The 15393-nt window shown below is 44.8% G+C and overlaps 1 protein-coding gene across 1 annotated transcript in view; it reads left to right on the forward strand.

Moving 5' to 3' along the window:
* The window catches only part of LOC134608248 (flap endonuclease 1-like), a 268100-nt gene that overhangs the window by 69410 nt on the left and 183297 nt on the right, over positions 1-15393 (forward strand). The window contains exon 2 of the mRNA XM_063450916.1: positions 8846-8936. Coding sequence (XP_063306986.1) covers positions 8846-8936 — 91 coding nt within the window. The remainder of the gene's footprint in view (positions 1-8845; positions 8937-15393) is intronic.

The raw sequence follows: 15393 nt of genomic DNA on the forward strand, positions 1-15393 counted from the left end.
CTGGACTGGCTCATCCAGCCTGGCTTTTATTTCCAACTCACACATACAGGCCACACCCAGGGGGAGGCATAAAAGAACCAATTACATATATGTTACCTCCCACACATCCCCTCCCCTTAGTGTGACACATAATCCCATTATGCATACAGTGTAAAATATACTTTTACACAACTTTCATAACTTTAAAACCATACATCACATTCACATAAAAATACATATCCACAATCAATCCATTCAGGGGAACAACATATTAAAAAATGGCATGAATCCGACCAGGGGTTAAAAAGTTACTAAAAGTATATTTTGTTCCTTTCTGGCTGGCAGAATAACATCCCCACAATGCACCCTGGTTTCCTCCCTTCTGCCCTGGAGTTAATTGGAGAAGTAATCCAATTACCCAGGACTAAAGGCAGACTTCATTAACCACATGGTTGCAAAACAACATAAAACACTTTAAAATACATAAAGTCACATTTACACATAACACACAGACATTTCACCTATCCCCAGATAGCTGGGATCTGCACGCACAAAACTACCGAATAGCGCGCAGATCCTACTCACACAGTACAATTGCCATGGAGCTAAAGTCTTTCCCATAGTCTTTCATTATATGAATAGGCTCCATAGTATGGCTATCTGGGGTATCACATTCCCATAAAGTCTGGTCCATAGTCCAAAGGCAAGAGGCGGGCAATCAGCCCCCTCCAAGGACACGTGGCGAGGTCGGTTTCGCCACACTGACCATTAAACATGTCACTGTCATTAGTACACTGTGACCCTGGGAGGGACGGACCATTAAACATGTCACTGTCATTAGTACACTGTGACCCTGGGAGGGACTGACCATTAAACATGTCACTGTCATTAGTACGCTGTGACCCTGGGAGGGACTGACCATTAAACATGTCACTGTCATAAGTACGCTGTGACCCTGGGAGGGACCGACCATTAAACATGTCACTGTCATTAGTACACTGTGACCCTGGGAGGGACCGACCATTAAACATGTCACTGTCATTAGTACGCTGTGACCCTGGGAGGGACCGACCATTAAACATGTCACTGTCATTAGTACACTGTGACCCTGAGAGGGACTGACCATTAAACATGTCACTGTCATTAGTACACTGTGACCCTGGGAGGGACGGACCATTAAACATGTCACTGTCATTAGTACACTGTGACCCTGGGAGGGACTGACCATTAAACATGTCACTGTCATTAGTACGCTGTGACCCTGGGAGGGACCGACCATTAAACATGTCACTGTCATTAGTACACTGTGACCCTGGGAGGGACTGACCATTAAACATGTCACTGTCATTAGTACCCTGTGACCCTGCGAGGGACTGACCATTAAACATGTCACTGTCATTAGTACACTGTGACCCTGGGAGGTACCGACCATTAAACATGTCACTGTCATTAGTACACTGTGACCCTGGGAGGGACCGACCATTAAACATGTCACTGTCATTAGTACACGGTGACCCTGGGAGGGACCGACCATTAAACATGTCACTGTCATTAGTACGCTGTGACCCTGGGAGGGACCGACCATTAAACATGTCACTGTCATTAGTACACTGTGACCCTGGGAGGGACTGACCATTAAACATGTCACTGTCATTAGTACACTGTGACCCTGGGAGGGACTGACCATTAAACATGTCACTGTCATTAGTACACTGTGACCCTGGGAGGGACTGACCATTAAACATGTCACTGTCATTAGTACTCTGTGACCCTGGGAGGGACCGACCATTAAACATGTCACTGTCATTAGTACACTGTGACCCTGGGAGGGACTGACCATTAACCCCTTAAGGACCAAACTTCTGGAATAAAAGGGAATCATGACATGTCACACATGTCATGTGTCCTTAAGGGGTTAAACATGTCACTGTCATTAGTACACTGTGACCCTGGGAGGGACTGACCATTAAACATGTCACTGTCATTAGTATGCTGTGACCCCGGGTGGGACCGACCATTAAACATGTCACTGACATTAGTACACTGTGACCCTGGGAGGGACCGACCATTAAACATGTCACTGTCATTAGTATGCTGTGACCCTGGGAGGGACGGACCATTAAACATGTCACTGTCATTAGTACGCTGTGACCCTGGGAGGGACTGACCATTAAACATGTCACTGTCATTAGTACGCTGTGACCCTGGGAGGGACTGACCATTAAACATGTCACTGTCATTAGTACACTGTGACCCTGGGAGGGTCTGACCATTAAACATGTCACTGTCATTAGTACACTGTGACCCTGGGAGGGTCTGACCATTAAACATGTCACTGTCATTAGTACACTGTGACCCTGGGAGGGACCGACCATTAAACATGTCACTGTCATTAGTACACTGTGACCCTGGGAGGGTCTGACCATTAAACATGTCACTGTCATTAGTACACTGTGACCCTGGGAGGGACTGACCATTAAACATGTCACTGTCATTAGTACACTGTGACCCTGGGAGGGACTGACCATTAAACATGTCACTGTCATTAGTACACTGTGACCCTGGGAGGGTCTGACCATTAAACATGTCACTGTCATTAGTACACTGTGACCCTGGGAGGGACCGACCATTAAACATGTCACTGTCATTAGTACACTGTGACCCTGGGAGGGACTGACCATTAAACATGTCACTGTCATTAGTACACTGTGACCCTGGGAGGGACCGACCATTAAACATGTCACTGTCATTAGTACGCTGTGACCCTGGGAGGGACCAACCATTAAACATGTCACTGTCATTAATACGCTGTGACCCTGGGAGGGACTGACCATTAAACATGTCACTGTCATTAGTACACTGTGACCCTGGGAGGGACCGACCATTAAACATGTCACTGTCATTAGTACACTGTGACCCTGGGAGGGACCGACCATTAAACATGTCACTGTCATTAGTACGCTGTGACCCTGGGAGGGACCAACCATTAAACATGTCACTGTCATTAATACGCTGTGACCCTGGGAGGGACTGCCATTAAACATGTCACTGTCATTAGTACACTGTGACCCTGGGAGGGACCGACCATTAAACATGTCACTGTCATTAGTACACTGTGACCCTGGGAGGGACCGACCATTAAACATGTCACTGTCATTAGTACACTGTGACCCTGGGAGGGTCTGACCATTAAACATGCCACTGTCATTAGTACGCTGTGACCCTGGGAGGGACTGACCATTAAACATGTCACTGTCATTAGTACGCTCTGACCCTGGGAGGGACTGACCATTAAACATGTCAATGTCATTAGTACACTGTGACCCTGGGAGGGACTGACCATTAAACATGTCACTGTCATTAGTACACTGTGACCCTGGGAGGGACTGACCATTAAACATGTCACTGTCATTAGTACGCTCTGACCCTGGGAGGGACTGACCATTAAACATGTCACTGTCATTAGTACACTGTGACCCTGGAGGGACTGACCATTAAACATGTCACTGTCATTAGTACACTGTGACCCTGGGAGGGACAGACCATTAAACATGTCACTGTCATTAGTACACTGTGACCCTGGAGGGACTGACCATTAAACATGTCACTGTCATTAGTACACTGTGACCCTAGGAGGGACTGACCATTAAACATGTCACTGTCATTAGTACACTGTGACCCTGGGAGGGACTGACCATTAAACATGTCACTGTCATTAGTACACTGTGACCCTGGGAGGGACTGACCATTAAACATGTCACTGTCATTAGTACGCTGTGACCCTGGGAGGGACTGACCATTAAACATGTCACTGTCATTAGTACACTGTGACCCTGGGAGGGACTGACCATTAAACATGTCACTGTCATTAGTACACTGTGACCCTGGGAGGGACCAACCATTAAACATGTCACTGTTATTAGTACACTGTGACCCTGGGAGGGACCGACCATTAAACATGTCACTGTCACCATTAAACATGTACACTGTGACCCTGAGAGGGACTGACCATTAAACATGTCACTGTCATTAGTACGCTGTGACCCTGGGAGGGACTGACCATTAAACATGTCACTGTCATTAGTACACTGTGACCCTGGGAGGGACTGACCATTAAACATGTCAATGTCATTAGTACACTGTGACGCTGGGAGGGACTGACCATTAAACATGTCACTGTCATTAGTACACTGTGACCCTGGGAGGGACTGACCATTAAACATGTCACTGTCATTAGTACACTGTGACCCTGGGAGGGACTGACCGTTAAACATGTCACTGTCATTAGTACAATATGACCCTGGGAGTGACTGACCATTAAACATGTCACTGTCATTAGTACACTGTGACCCTGGGAGGGACTGACCATTAAACATGTCACTGTCATTACTACGCTGTGACCCTGGGAGGGACTGACCATTAAACATGTCACTGTCATTAGTACGCTGTGACCCTGGGAGGGACTGACCATTAAACATGTCGCTGTCATTAGTACACTATGACCCTGGGAGGGACCGACCATTAAACATGTCGCTGTCATTAGTACACTGTGACCCTGGGAGGGACTGACCATTAAACATGTCACTGTCATTAGTACACTGTGACCCTGGGAGGGACTGACCATTAAACATGTCACTGTCATTAGTACACTGTGACCCTGGGAGGGACTGACCATTAAACATGCCACTGTCATTAGTACACTGTGACCCTGGGAGGGACTGACCATTAAACATGTCACTGTCATTAGTACACTGTGACCCTGGGAGGGACTGACCATTAAACATGTCACTGTCATTAGTACACTGTGACCCTGGGAGGGACCGACCATTAACCATGTCACTGTCATTAGTACGCTGTGACCCTGGGAGGGACTGACCATTAAACATGTCACTGTCATTAGTACGCTGTGACCCTGGGAGGGACTGACCATTAAACATGTCACTGTCATTAGTACACTGTGACCCTGGGAGGGACTGACCATTAAACATGCCACTGTCATTAGTACACTGTGACCCTGGGAGGGACTGACCATTAAACATGTCACTGTCATTAGTACACTGTGACCCTGGGAGGGACTGACCATTAAACATGTCACTGTCATTAGTACACTGTGACCCTGGGAGGGACCGACCATTAACCATGTCACTGTCATTAGTACACTGTGACCCTGGGAGGGACTGACCATTAAACATGTCACTGTCATTAGTACACTGTGACCCTGGGAGGGACTGACCATTAAACATGTCACTGTCATTAGTACACTGTGACCCTGGGAGGGACTGACCATTAAACATGTCACTGTCATTAGTACACTGTGACCCTGGGTGGGACTGACCATTAAACATGTCACTGTCATTAGTACACTGTGACCCTGGGAGGGACTGACCATTAAACATGTCACTGTCAGTACACTGTGACCCTGGGAGACACTGACCATTAAACATGTCACTGTCATTAGTACACTGTGATCCTGGGAGGGACTGACCATTAAACATGTCGCTGTCATTAGTACACTGTGACCCTGGGAGGGACTGACCATTAAACATGTCACTGTCATTAGTACGCTGTGACCCTGGGAGGGACTGACCATTAAACATGTCACTGTCATTAGTACACTGTGACCCTGGGAGGGACTGACCATTAAACATGTCACTGTCATTAGTACGCTGTGACCTTGGGAGGGACTGACCATTAAACATGTCACTGTCATTAGTACACTGTGATCCTGGGAGGGACTGACCATTAAACATGTCGCTGTCATTAGTACACTGTGACCCTGGGAGGGACTGACCATTAAACATGTCACTGTCATTAGTACACTGTGACCCTGGGAGGGACTGACCATTAAACATGTCACTGTCATTAGTACTCTGTGACTCTGGGAGGGACTGACCATTAAACATGTCACTGTCATTAGTACGCTGTGACCCTGGGAGGGACTGACCATTAAACATGTCACTGTCATTAGAACACTGTGACCCTGGGAGGGACCGACCATTAAACATTTCACTGTCATTAGTATACTGTGACCCTGGGAGAGACCGACCATTAAACATGTCAATGTCATTAGTACACTGTGACCCCGGGAGGGACTGACCATTAAACATGTCACTGTCATTAGTACACTGTGACCCTGGGAGGGACTGACCATTAAACATGTCACTGCCATTAGTACACTGTGACCCTGGGAGGGACCGACCATTAAACATGTCACTGTCATTAGTACGCTGTGACCCTGGGAGGGACTGACCATTAAACATGTCACTGTCATTAGTACACTGTGACCCTGGGAGGGACTGACCATTAAACATGTCACTGTCATTAGTACACTGTGACCCTGGGAGGGACCGACCATTAAACATGTCACTGTCATTAGTATACTGTGACCCTGGGAGGGACTGACCATTAAACATGTCACTGTCATTAGTACACTGTGACCCTGGGAGGGTCTGACCATTAAACATGTCACTGTCATTAGTACACTGTGACCCTGGGAAGGACCGACCATTAAACATGTCACTGTCATTAGTACACTGTGACCCTGGGAGGGACTGACCATTAAACATGTCACTGTCATTTGTACACTGTGACCCTTGGAGGGACTGACCATTAAACATGTCACTGTCATTAGTACACTGTGACCCTGGGAGGGACCGACCATTAAACATGTCACTGTCATTAGTACTCTGTGACCCTGGGAGGGGCCGACCATTAAACATGTCACTGTCATTAGTACGCTGTGACCCTGGGAGGGACTGACCATTAAACATGTCACTGTCATTAGTACGCTGTGACCCTGGGAGGGACTGACCATTAAACATGTCACTGTTATTAGTACACTGTGACCCTGGGAGGGACCGACCATTAAACATGTCACTGTCATTAGTACACTGTGACCCTGGGAGGGACTGACCATTAAACATGTCACTGTCATTAGTACACTGTGACCCTGGGAGGGACTGACCATTAAACATGTCACTGTCATTAGTACACTGTGACCCTGGGAGGGACTGACCGTTAAACATGTCACTGTCATTAGTACACTGTGACCCTGGGAGGGACTGACCATTACACATGTCACTGTCATTAGTATACTGTGACCCTGGGAGAGACCGACCATTAAACATGTCAATGTCATTAGTACACTGTGACCCCGGGAGGGACTGACCATTAAACATGTCACTGTCATTAGTACGCTGTGACCCTGGGAGGGACTGACCATTACACATGTCACTGTCATTAGTACACTGTGACCCTGGGAGGGACTAACCATTAAACATGTCACTGTCATTAGTACACTGTGACCCTGGGAGGGACTGACCATTAAACATGTCACTGTCATTAGTACACTGTGACCCTGGGAGGGACCGACCATTAAACATGTCACTGTCATTAGTACACTGTGACCCTGGGAGGGACTGACCATTAAACATGTCACTGTCATTAGTACACTGTGACCCTGGGAGGGACTGACCATTAAACATGTCACTGTCATTAGTACGCTGTGACCCTGGGAGGGACTGACCATTAAACATGTCACTGTCATTAGTACACTGTGACCCTGGGAGGGACCGACCATTAAACATGTCACTGTCATTAGTACACTGTGACCCTGGGAGGGACTGACCATTAAACATGTCACTGTCATTAGTACACTGTGACCCTGGGAGGGACTGACCATTAAACATGTCACTGTCATTAGTACACTGTGACCCTGTGAGGGACCGACCATTAAACATGTCACTGTCATTAGTACACTGTGACCCTGGGAGGGACCGACCATTAAACATGTCACTATCATTAGTACCCTGGGAGGGACCGACCATTAAACATGTCACTGTCATTAGTACACTGTGACCCTGGGAGGGACTGACCATTAAACATGTCACTGTCATTAGTACACTGTGACCCTGGGAGGGACTGACCATTAAACATGTCACTGTCATTAGTACACTGTGACCCTGGGAGGGACTGACCATTAAACATGTCACTGTCATTAGTACACTGTGACCCTGGGAGGGACTGACCATTAAACGTGTCACTGTCATTAGCACGCTGTGACCCTGGGAGGGACTGACCATTAAACATGTCACTGTCATTAGTACGCTGTGACCCTGGGAGGGACTGACCATTAAACATGTCACTGTCATTAGTACACTGTGACCCTGGGAGGGACTGACCATTAAACATGTCACTGTCATTAGTACACTGTGACCCTGGGAGGGACTGACCATTAAACATGTCCCTGTCATTAGTACACTGTGACCCTGGGAGGGACTGACCATTAAACATGTCACTGTCATTAGTACACTGTGACCCCGGGAGGGACTGACCATTAAACATGTCACTGTCATTAGTACACTGTGACCCTGGGAGAGACCGACCATTAAACATGTCACTGTCATTAGTACACTGTGACCCTGGGAGGGACTGACCATTAAACATGTCACTGTCATTAGTACACTGTGACCCTGGGAGGGACCGACCATTAAACATGTCACTGTCATTAGTACACTGTGACCCTGGGAGGGACTGACCATTAAACATGTCACTGTCATTAGTACACTGTGACCCTGGGAGGGACCGACCATTAAACATGTCACTGTCATTAGTACACTGTGACCCTGGGAGGGACTGACCATTAAACATGTCACTGTCATTAGTACACTGTGACCCTGGGAGGGACTGACCATTAATCATGAGCTTGTACTTTGGGGTAAAGAAAGGTTCTCTCTGGTTTGTGAGGAAGGGACATTGTGTTCTGATAATCTTCCTATTATACCCTTTTCCTATTGATTAATATGTAATGATAAGCTGGCACACTGGCCCCAAAGTCTGAGAATATCACCTTCTCTGTTTCCCGCAGGTAAAGTCCTCGCAATCGATGTTTCTATATTTATTCACCAGCTTGAATCTGCAATGCCCGTCCTTGTAAACCGTCGTGATGAGAATATCAGGTATTATCCCAGCCGGGATACTTTCGGCCTGTCTTACCCAGGCCATCTACGATGTAACCGTAATACAGCGCTGATTGCGTGTTTACTATCCTAATTACCAGCGGTTTTAATTAAGATTTACCTATCCCGGCTTAAAGGGACACTATAATCACCAGAACAACTACAGCTTAATGTACGGTATACAGCTTAATGTACGGTATACAGCTTAATGTACAGTATATAGCTCAATGTACAGTATATAGCTTAATGTACGGTATACAGCTTAATGTACGGTATACAGCTTAATGTATGGTATACAGCTTAATGTACAGTATATAGCTCAATGTACAGTATATAGCTTAATGTACGGTATACAGCTTAATGTATGGTATACAGCTTAATGTACAGTATATAGCTTAATGTATAGTAAGCAGCTTAATGTATAATATATATCTTAATGTACGGTATGCAGCTTAAAGGGGCACTATAGCCAACAGAACAACTACAGCTTAATGTACGGTATACAGCTTAATGTATTATATACAGCTTAATGTACGGCATACAGCTTAATGTACGGCATACAGCTTAATGTATTGTGGTGGAATCTCTGTAAAAATAAATTTAGTAGGCTGAGATTGCCACGTGGTATGTGCACGTGCATATGCTGATGTATCGGTCGGTTGGTCGCACGTGGCAACGATACAATCAGTAGTGTACGGAGCATGTGCAGGAACACAGGATATACAAGTATTCCCCTCCTCCATTGTGCTGGGCAAGCCATGTGGTCAAACAGGAATTTAGTCTTTATTCTGTTGATTGGGTAAGAGTACGTGTGGGTGGAACTGATTATAGGAGGAGCTATATGTCTATATAAGGTGCCTACACTGTATGATCAGGGCTCAGATTTGAGCTGTTTTTGGTGACATTAGTCCCTCTGAGTCCCGGTCGGTGAATCGAATAAAGATCTCTTCCTTCCTGAAGAAACCTGTGTCCATCTCTCTGTGCTTTGCTTCCATCAGTTTTTCCGGTATCATTTGGTGCATTGGCCGTCTCACGCCTCTGCTCTCAGCTACCGTTGAACTATGGTTCAACGGTAGCTGAGAGCAGAGGCTTGAGACGGTCTATCTTTGCCCACGCTCCCTACGGCTGCACCCCTGAACTTTTGCGTTGACCTCCCTTCGTCTCGGTGCCACTGGTCTGTTGTCCAGGAGATCATCGGCCTCTACGTAGTAAGTGCTGGGGTGCCTCCATTGATGAGTGTGAACTCAGGTTTCAGGAACGAGGAGGTAAGACGACTACTGTTTTAGACGGTGGACCCACTAAGGGTATTGGATACCGATTGTGCAGTAGGCCCATAAGGGGTTTGTATTTTGTATGGAATTGGCCCCCTCAGTAGAGGGAAGGAGCGAAGGCGCACCGCTCGTAATTAAACGCCCTGTAGTCAGCCCGTTTAATCTTGGTTTGGAGTCAGGCTGGGTCCTGTGTAAATAGCCCAAGCCGGACACCGGTGTCTTGTCTAGACTAGCGTATCTAGGGTGTATATTTCATTCGCTAGGTCGGAGGGACCGGGAGACTAAGCGGAGTCTGGTGTATATTCTGTCCACTAGATCTCAACCTATCTTGGCTAAGTGGGAAGGCGTGTAAATTTGGAACCAACTAGACTATTGATAGAGTAGATAGACTAAGAGGGTTCTGTGTAAATTCCGCCCTCTAGTTCGCTATATGTGGTGCTTGGGCAGCGACGGCTAACCAAAACGGATGTAAATTGTTTTAGGTAGTCCATCGAGGTACTGGCCAATAGATCAGTTGGGAAACTGTAAATGTGTTAAAATTATTGTAGTAGAGTGTATATCTTGCTAGATAGCGTGAGCTCTGCCGTCTAGCGAGAATGTGAATAGTGTGTAACTGTATCATAGCGCACGGTACCATAACCATGTATTATAATTACTGATACTGTAAATAACCACTAATAACTGACGTTTATGTTGTATGTCTAACATCATAACCACTACTAACTGAACTGTGACTTTAAAATTGTACTCTAACCAATGCTAACCGTACTATAACTACTGTTTTTAAAGACGATGTTACTGGGGTGTGTTATAGACGGGTAATTCAGATACTGAGAATTATAACGTGGGTGATTGTATAGTTTCGCCAATTTGTCCAGTAATAGTTATTTAGTGACTGGTGTAACAGCTGTGTGCGTACGGGAATTCCCTGTATGTTTTGTTGTGTGCGTTTGGCCTAGTAACTGTACCACGTGGTGCTGTTGCCAAGGGGAACGAGTGTGACTGTTGGAAGCGTGTTTGTTTTGCTTCTGTTGGAGACGACGCTCCGTTGCTAAGTATGGGTGCGTCGGATTCAAAGATTATTGATCCCTTAGAATGTATGCTAAATAACTTTAAAAAGGGATACTATGTACATGATTTTGGAGTAAAGATGTCCCCAACACGCCTGACTACTTTATGTAGTAGGGAATGGCCTGCCCTGGTGGCTGCATGGCCTCCACGTGGTAGTCTTGATCCTAATCTGGTGCAGCGCGTACACGTGGCTGTATCGGTTAGGCCTGAACTTTACGGGCAGTTTCCGTATATATAGATTGTTGGAAGCGGGCCGTAAATGACTTGCTAAAATGGATCAGGGTATGCCACGAGGAGCAATCTCGCCTCATGTTGGCTAGGACTCGTTTGTCCACCAAGGCTGTGATTACACCCATTCTGGACACGCCCCCTGAGTCAGAGATCCCCCCCTTACTCCTCCTCTACAGGAAGAGGAGGTGCTGCTAGTAATACCACTCCCCTTGCTCCATTGTCTCCACCTACCCCCCTCCTCTAGCTCAGAGTCTAGCCCACTTGTTTTAAACCCTCCCCTTCCGGTACCTACCCCTATTGACCCCACCTATCCAGATTTGGCATCATTTCTGGTTCCTGGTCAGGCTCCTCCCAGCCCGGCCCGGAATATTCTACTTACTAATCTTCCCTTCAGTAAAGAAAAAGCGTCCCCTTCCCCTCGTTTTACTACCCCTCGACCGGAACCCATAACTGACCTTCCTCAACGAAGTCCCATACTAACCCGACAATTGACCGGTACCCTCCAACCCCGACATTATCAAATGCCTCTCCGACTGACACCGGGCCCGACACATATTAACGGTGAGGGCCAGTTACAACATGCTGATCCTGTATTTGTCTATGTTCCCTTTACCACTACTGATTTAGTCAACTGAAAGACCCATAACTCCTCCTACACAGATAAACCTCAAGCCATGACAGATTGGATTACCTCTATAATCCAGACACATAATCCCACTTGGTACAATGCAATATAAACACTACTATAAATAATAATTGTAGTGAAATATATACAAATACTTAGCTCAAATGTTATAATGCAGCCTCCCAAGATCGTTACCCAAAGAAGACGACCTTTTCATATATAGATAACCACAAACAATACAAAACTTCGGGATACGGCTGAGAATGATTCTAAAAGGAACATAGAAAAATATACAAAATAGTGAAGTACAATTAACACATCTTATGCGCTGTATATGAATGCACTCACAGGATTGTGTAGAATATATCGCTCATAGGGTGCCTCCCCCGATAGATATGGGGGGCTGGTGGTCCCTCAGCTCCTCGTAAGACTCCTTAATAATGCTCAGGATTTCAAACGGGTAATGGTAGAAAAAAAGATGCTTTTATTGATAAAAGGTGAGTATTCACCATCAATAAAATAAAATAAAATTAGATTTAAACGGTATGGTCCTAAGCGTTTCGTTCTGTAAAGAACTTCCTCAGGGACCACATATAGAAGTAAAATCAAAATACAATTGTAACATGTAAATAACACATCCTATTCCCCCATACCCTAGTCCTCTTTAAATAGGGCTACTCCCTATGTCCATTGGTGGTTCCGTGGGTGGTACCCGGTGTCCGTCGCTTGATTGGTCCTGTAGGTAGGTAATTCAGCTCAAAAAAACAGAATACCAAGCAGTGAGTTTAGAGTGTGAGAAACATCAAACCAACACTTGATATAGGTGCAGCGCTTAAAAAGTATAATATAAATAATCCTTATGCACTTACCCCTTACAATAGGCACGGGGTGTACATGAAAAATAAACAGAGGAAATATATAGGGTAGTACTGTCACATAACTTAGTATTAGAGTAAAAAATATAAAAGGGGAAACTCACATTGTAAAGAGCCTTTTATGAGGGTATAGGCTCTAAACACATCAACCAGTGTGCCTTTCAAGGTAGGCAGCAACACCTAGGAATAGAGGATGCTCCTTTCTTCCTTCTGTCCGTGGATTATATCTCCAAAACAAAGCACAAAAGAATATTCCTAGTGCAGACTTATCTTCAATTAAGTAGTGTAGAACACAAATATAGATTTGGTGCTCACCTTTTATAGAGCCTTTTGGGGACTGGCTCTAAGTGCTGTAGGCATCAGTGTCAATTTAGAGGTGACACTTCCCTCAGGTGGATACCAGATATATGGAGGAGATGGAGTAAGGGTATTTAAAATTTACATTTATTGAGTATCAAAAAAATATAAAATGCATACGAAGTAGCATGTAGCATATTACTAATAAAATGTCCAATCTCCTCTTCTCCCAGAAACGCGTTTCGCCGTCCTTATCGGCTTCCTCAGTCTGGACATTTTATTAGTAATATACTTATACATGCTACTTCGTATGCATTTTATATTTTTTTGATACTCAATAAATGTAAATTTTAAATACCCTTACTCCATCTCCTCCATATATCTGGTATCCACCTGAGGGAAGTGTCACCTCTAAATTGACACTGATGCCTACAGCACTTAGAGCCAGTCCCCAAAAGGCTCTATAAAAGGTGAGCACCAAATCTATATTTGTGTTCTACACTACTTAATTGAAGATAAATCTGCACTAGGAGTCTTCTTTTGTGCTTTGTTTTGGAGATATAATCCACAGACAGAAGGAAGAAAGGAGCATCCTCTATTCCTAGGTGTTGCTGCCTACCTGGAAAGGCACACTGGTTGATGTGTTTAGAGCCTATACCCTCATAAAAGGCTCTTTACAATGTGAGTTTCCCCTTTTATATTTTTTACTCTAATACTAAGTTATGTGACAGTACTACCCTATATATTTCCTCTGTTTATTTTTCATGTACACCCCGTCTCTATTGTAAGGGGTAAGTGCATAAGGATTATTTATATTATACTTTTTAAGCGCTGCACCTATATCAAGTGTTGGTTTGATGTTTCTCACACTCTAAACTCACTGCTTGGTATTCTGTTTTTTTGGTTTCAATATTATAGTGGTTTTGGAGTATCCACTACAAGTGCATATAGCAGCTATACTAAATAAGTTTGCACCAAATAAACGTTAAGCGCCTTATAGCCACACCTTCTTTGTATCGTTCAGGTAATTCAGCTGTTTCACATTCTCCTCGCCTTGCTGGTAATCAAATTTGGCGCTTTCGGCTAACCGGAAGTATGGGTCATATCGCACTTCCGCGTTCCATATGCGTTCCACGTGCGTTCCACCCACGGTTGATATGCGTTCCACCTTCGCATTCCAACCTCATTATGCAATCATAAAATTCAACAAGAGCAGTATATTCTATCTACTAAAAGGAGAAAAGGTGTTAGTAACTTCATTATCTGCATTTTTTAATCTATAATTCAACTTATAACAAGTCACCATATTTTAGATTATAATCAAACAGTAATACAAAGTGTTTAAAGAGTGAAATATGTGCAGCAAAAACACATTTTTTTATGACATATATAATTCAATCTCCCAAACATATCTCATATTAATTCAAAGTGTGATATACACAATCGAGATATATATATTGTATATAAATATTCATTAATTATTAATGTGATATTGATACCGGAGAAACTGACGGAAGCCAAGCACAGAGAGATGGACACAGGTTTCTTCAGGAAGGAAGAGATTCTTTATTGGATCACCGATCGGGACTCAGAGGGACTAGCGTCACCAAAATACAGCAAAGTCTGAGCCCCGGACAATAGTGCAGGCTCCTTATATAGGCATATAACTCCTCCCATATTAAGCTCCACCCGCACATTCTCTTAACCAATCAACACAAATAAGAATTAACTTCCTGTTTGACCGCATGGCTTGTCCAGCACAATGGAGGAGGGGAATACTATATCCTGTATTCTTGCACATGCTCCGTACACTACTGATCGTATCTTGCCACGTGCAACCAACTGATCGATACGTCAGCATATGCACGTACACATGCCACGTGGTAATCTCGGCCTACTAAATTTATTTTTACCGAGATTCCACCACATTCCCCCCTTTGATGCCTCTTGATATTTTACAATTACTTGAGGCATCACATAACCTTAGTTTTGCTTACACCGCAAGTTACCTTGAACCAGACCAGACTTATCTTATGATGTGAATCTTCAACATTCATCTTCTTGCATTGGTTCTCCCTGATCTAGAG

Source organism: Pelobates fuscus, chromosome 4 (assembly GCF_036172605.1).
Source record: "Pelobates fuscus isolate aPelFus1 chromosome 4, aPelFus1.pri, whole genome shotgun sequence".
Taxonomy (NCBI): domain Eukaryota; kingdom Metazoa; phylum Chordata; class Amphibia; order Anura; family Pelobatidae; genus Pelobates; species Pelobates fuscus.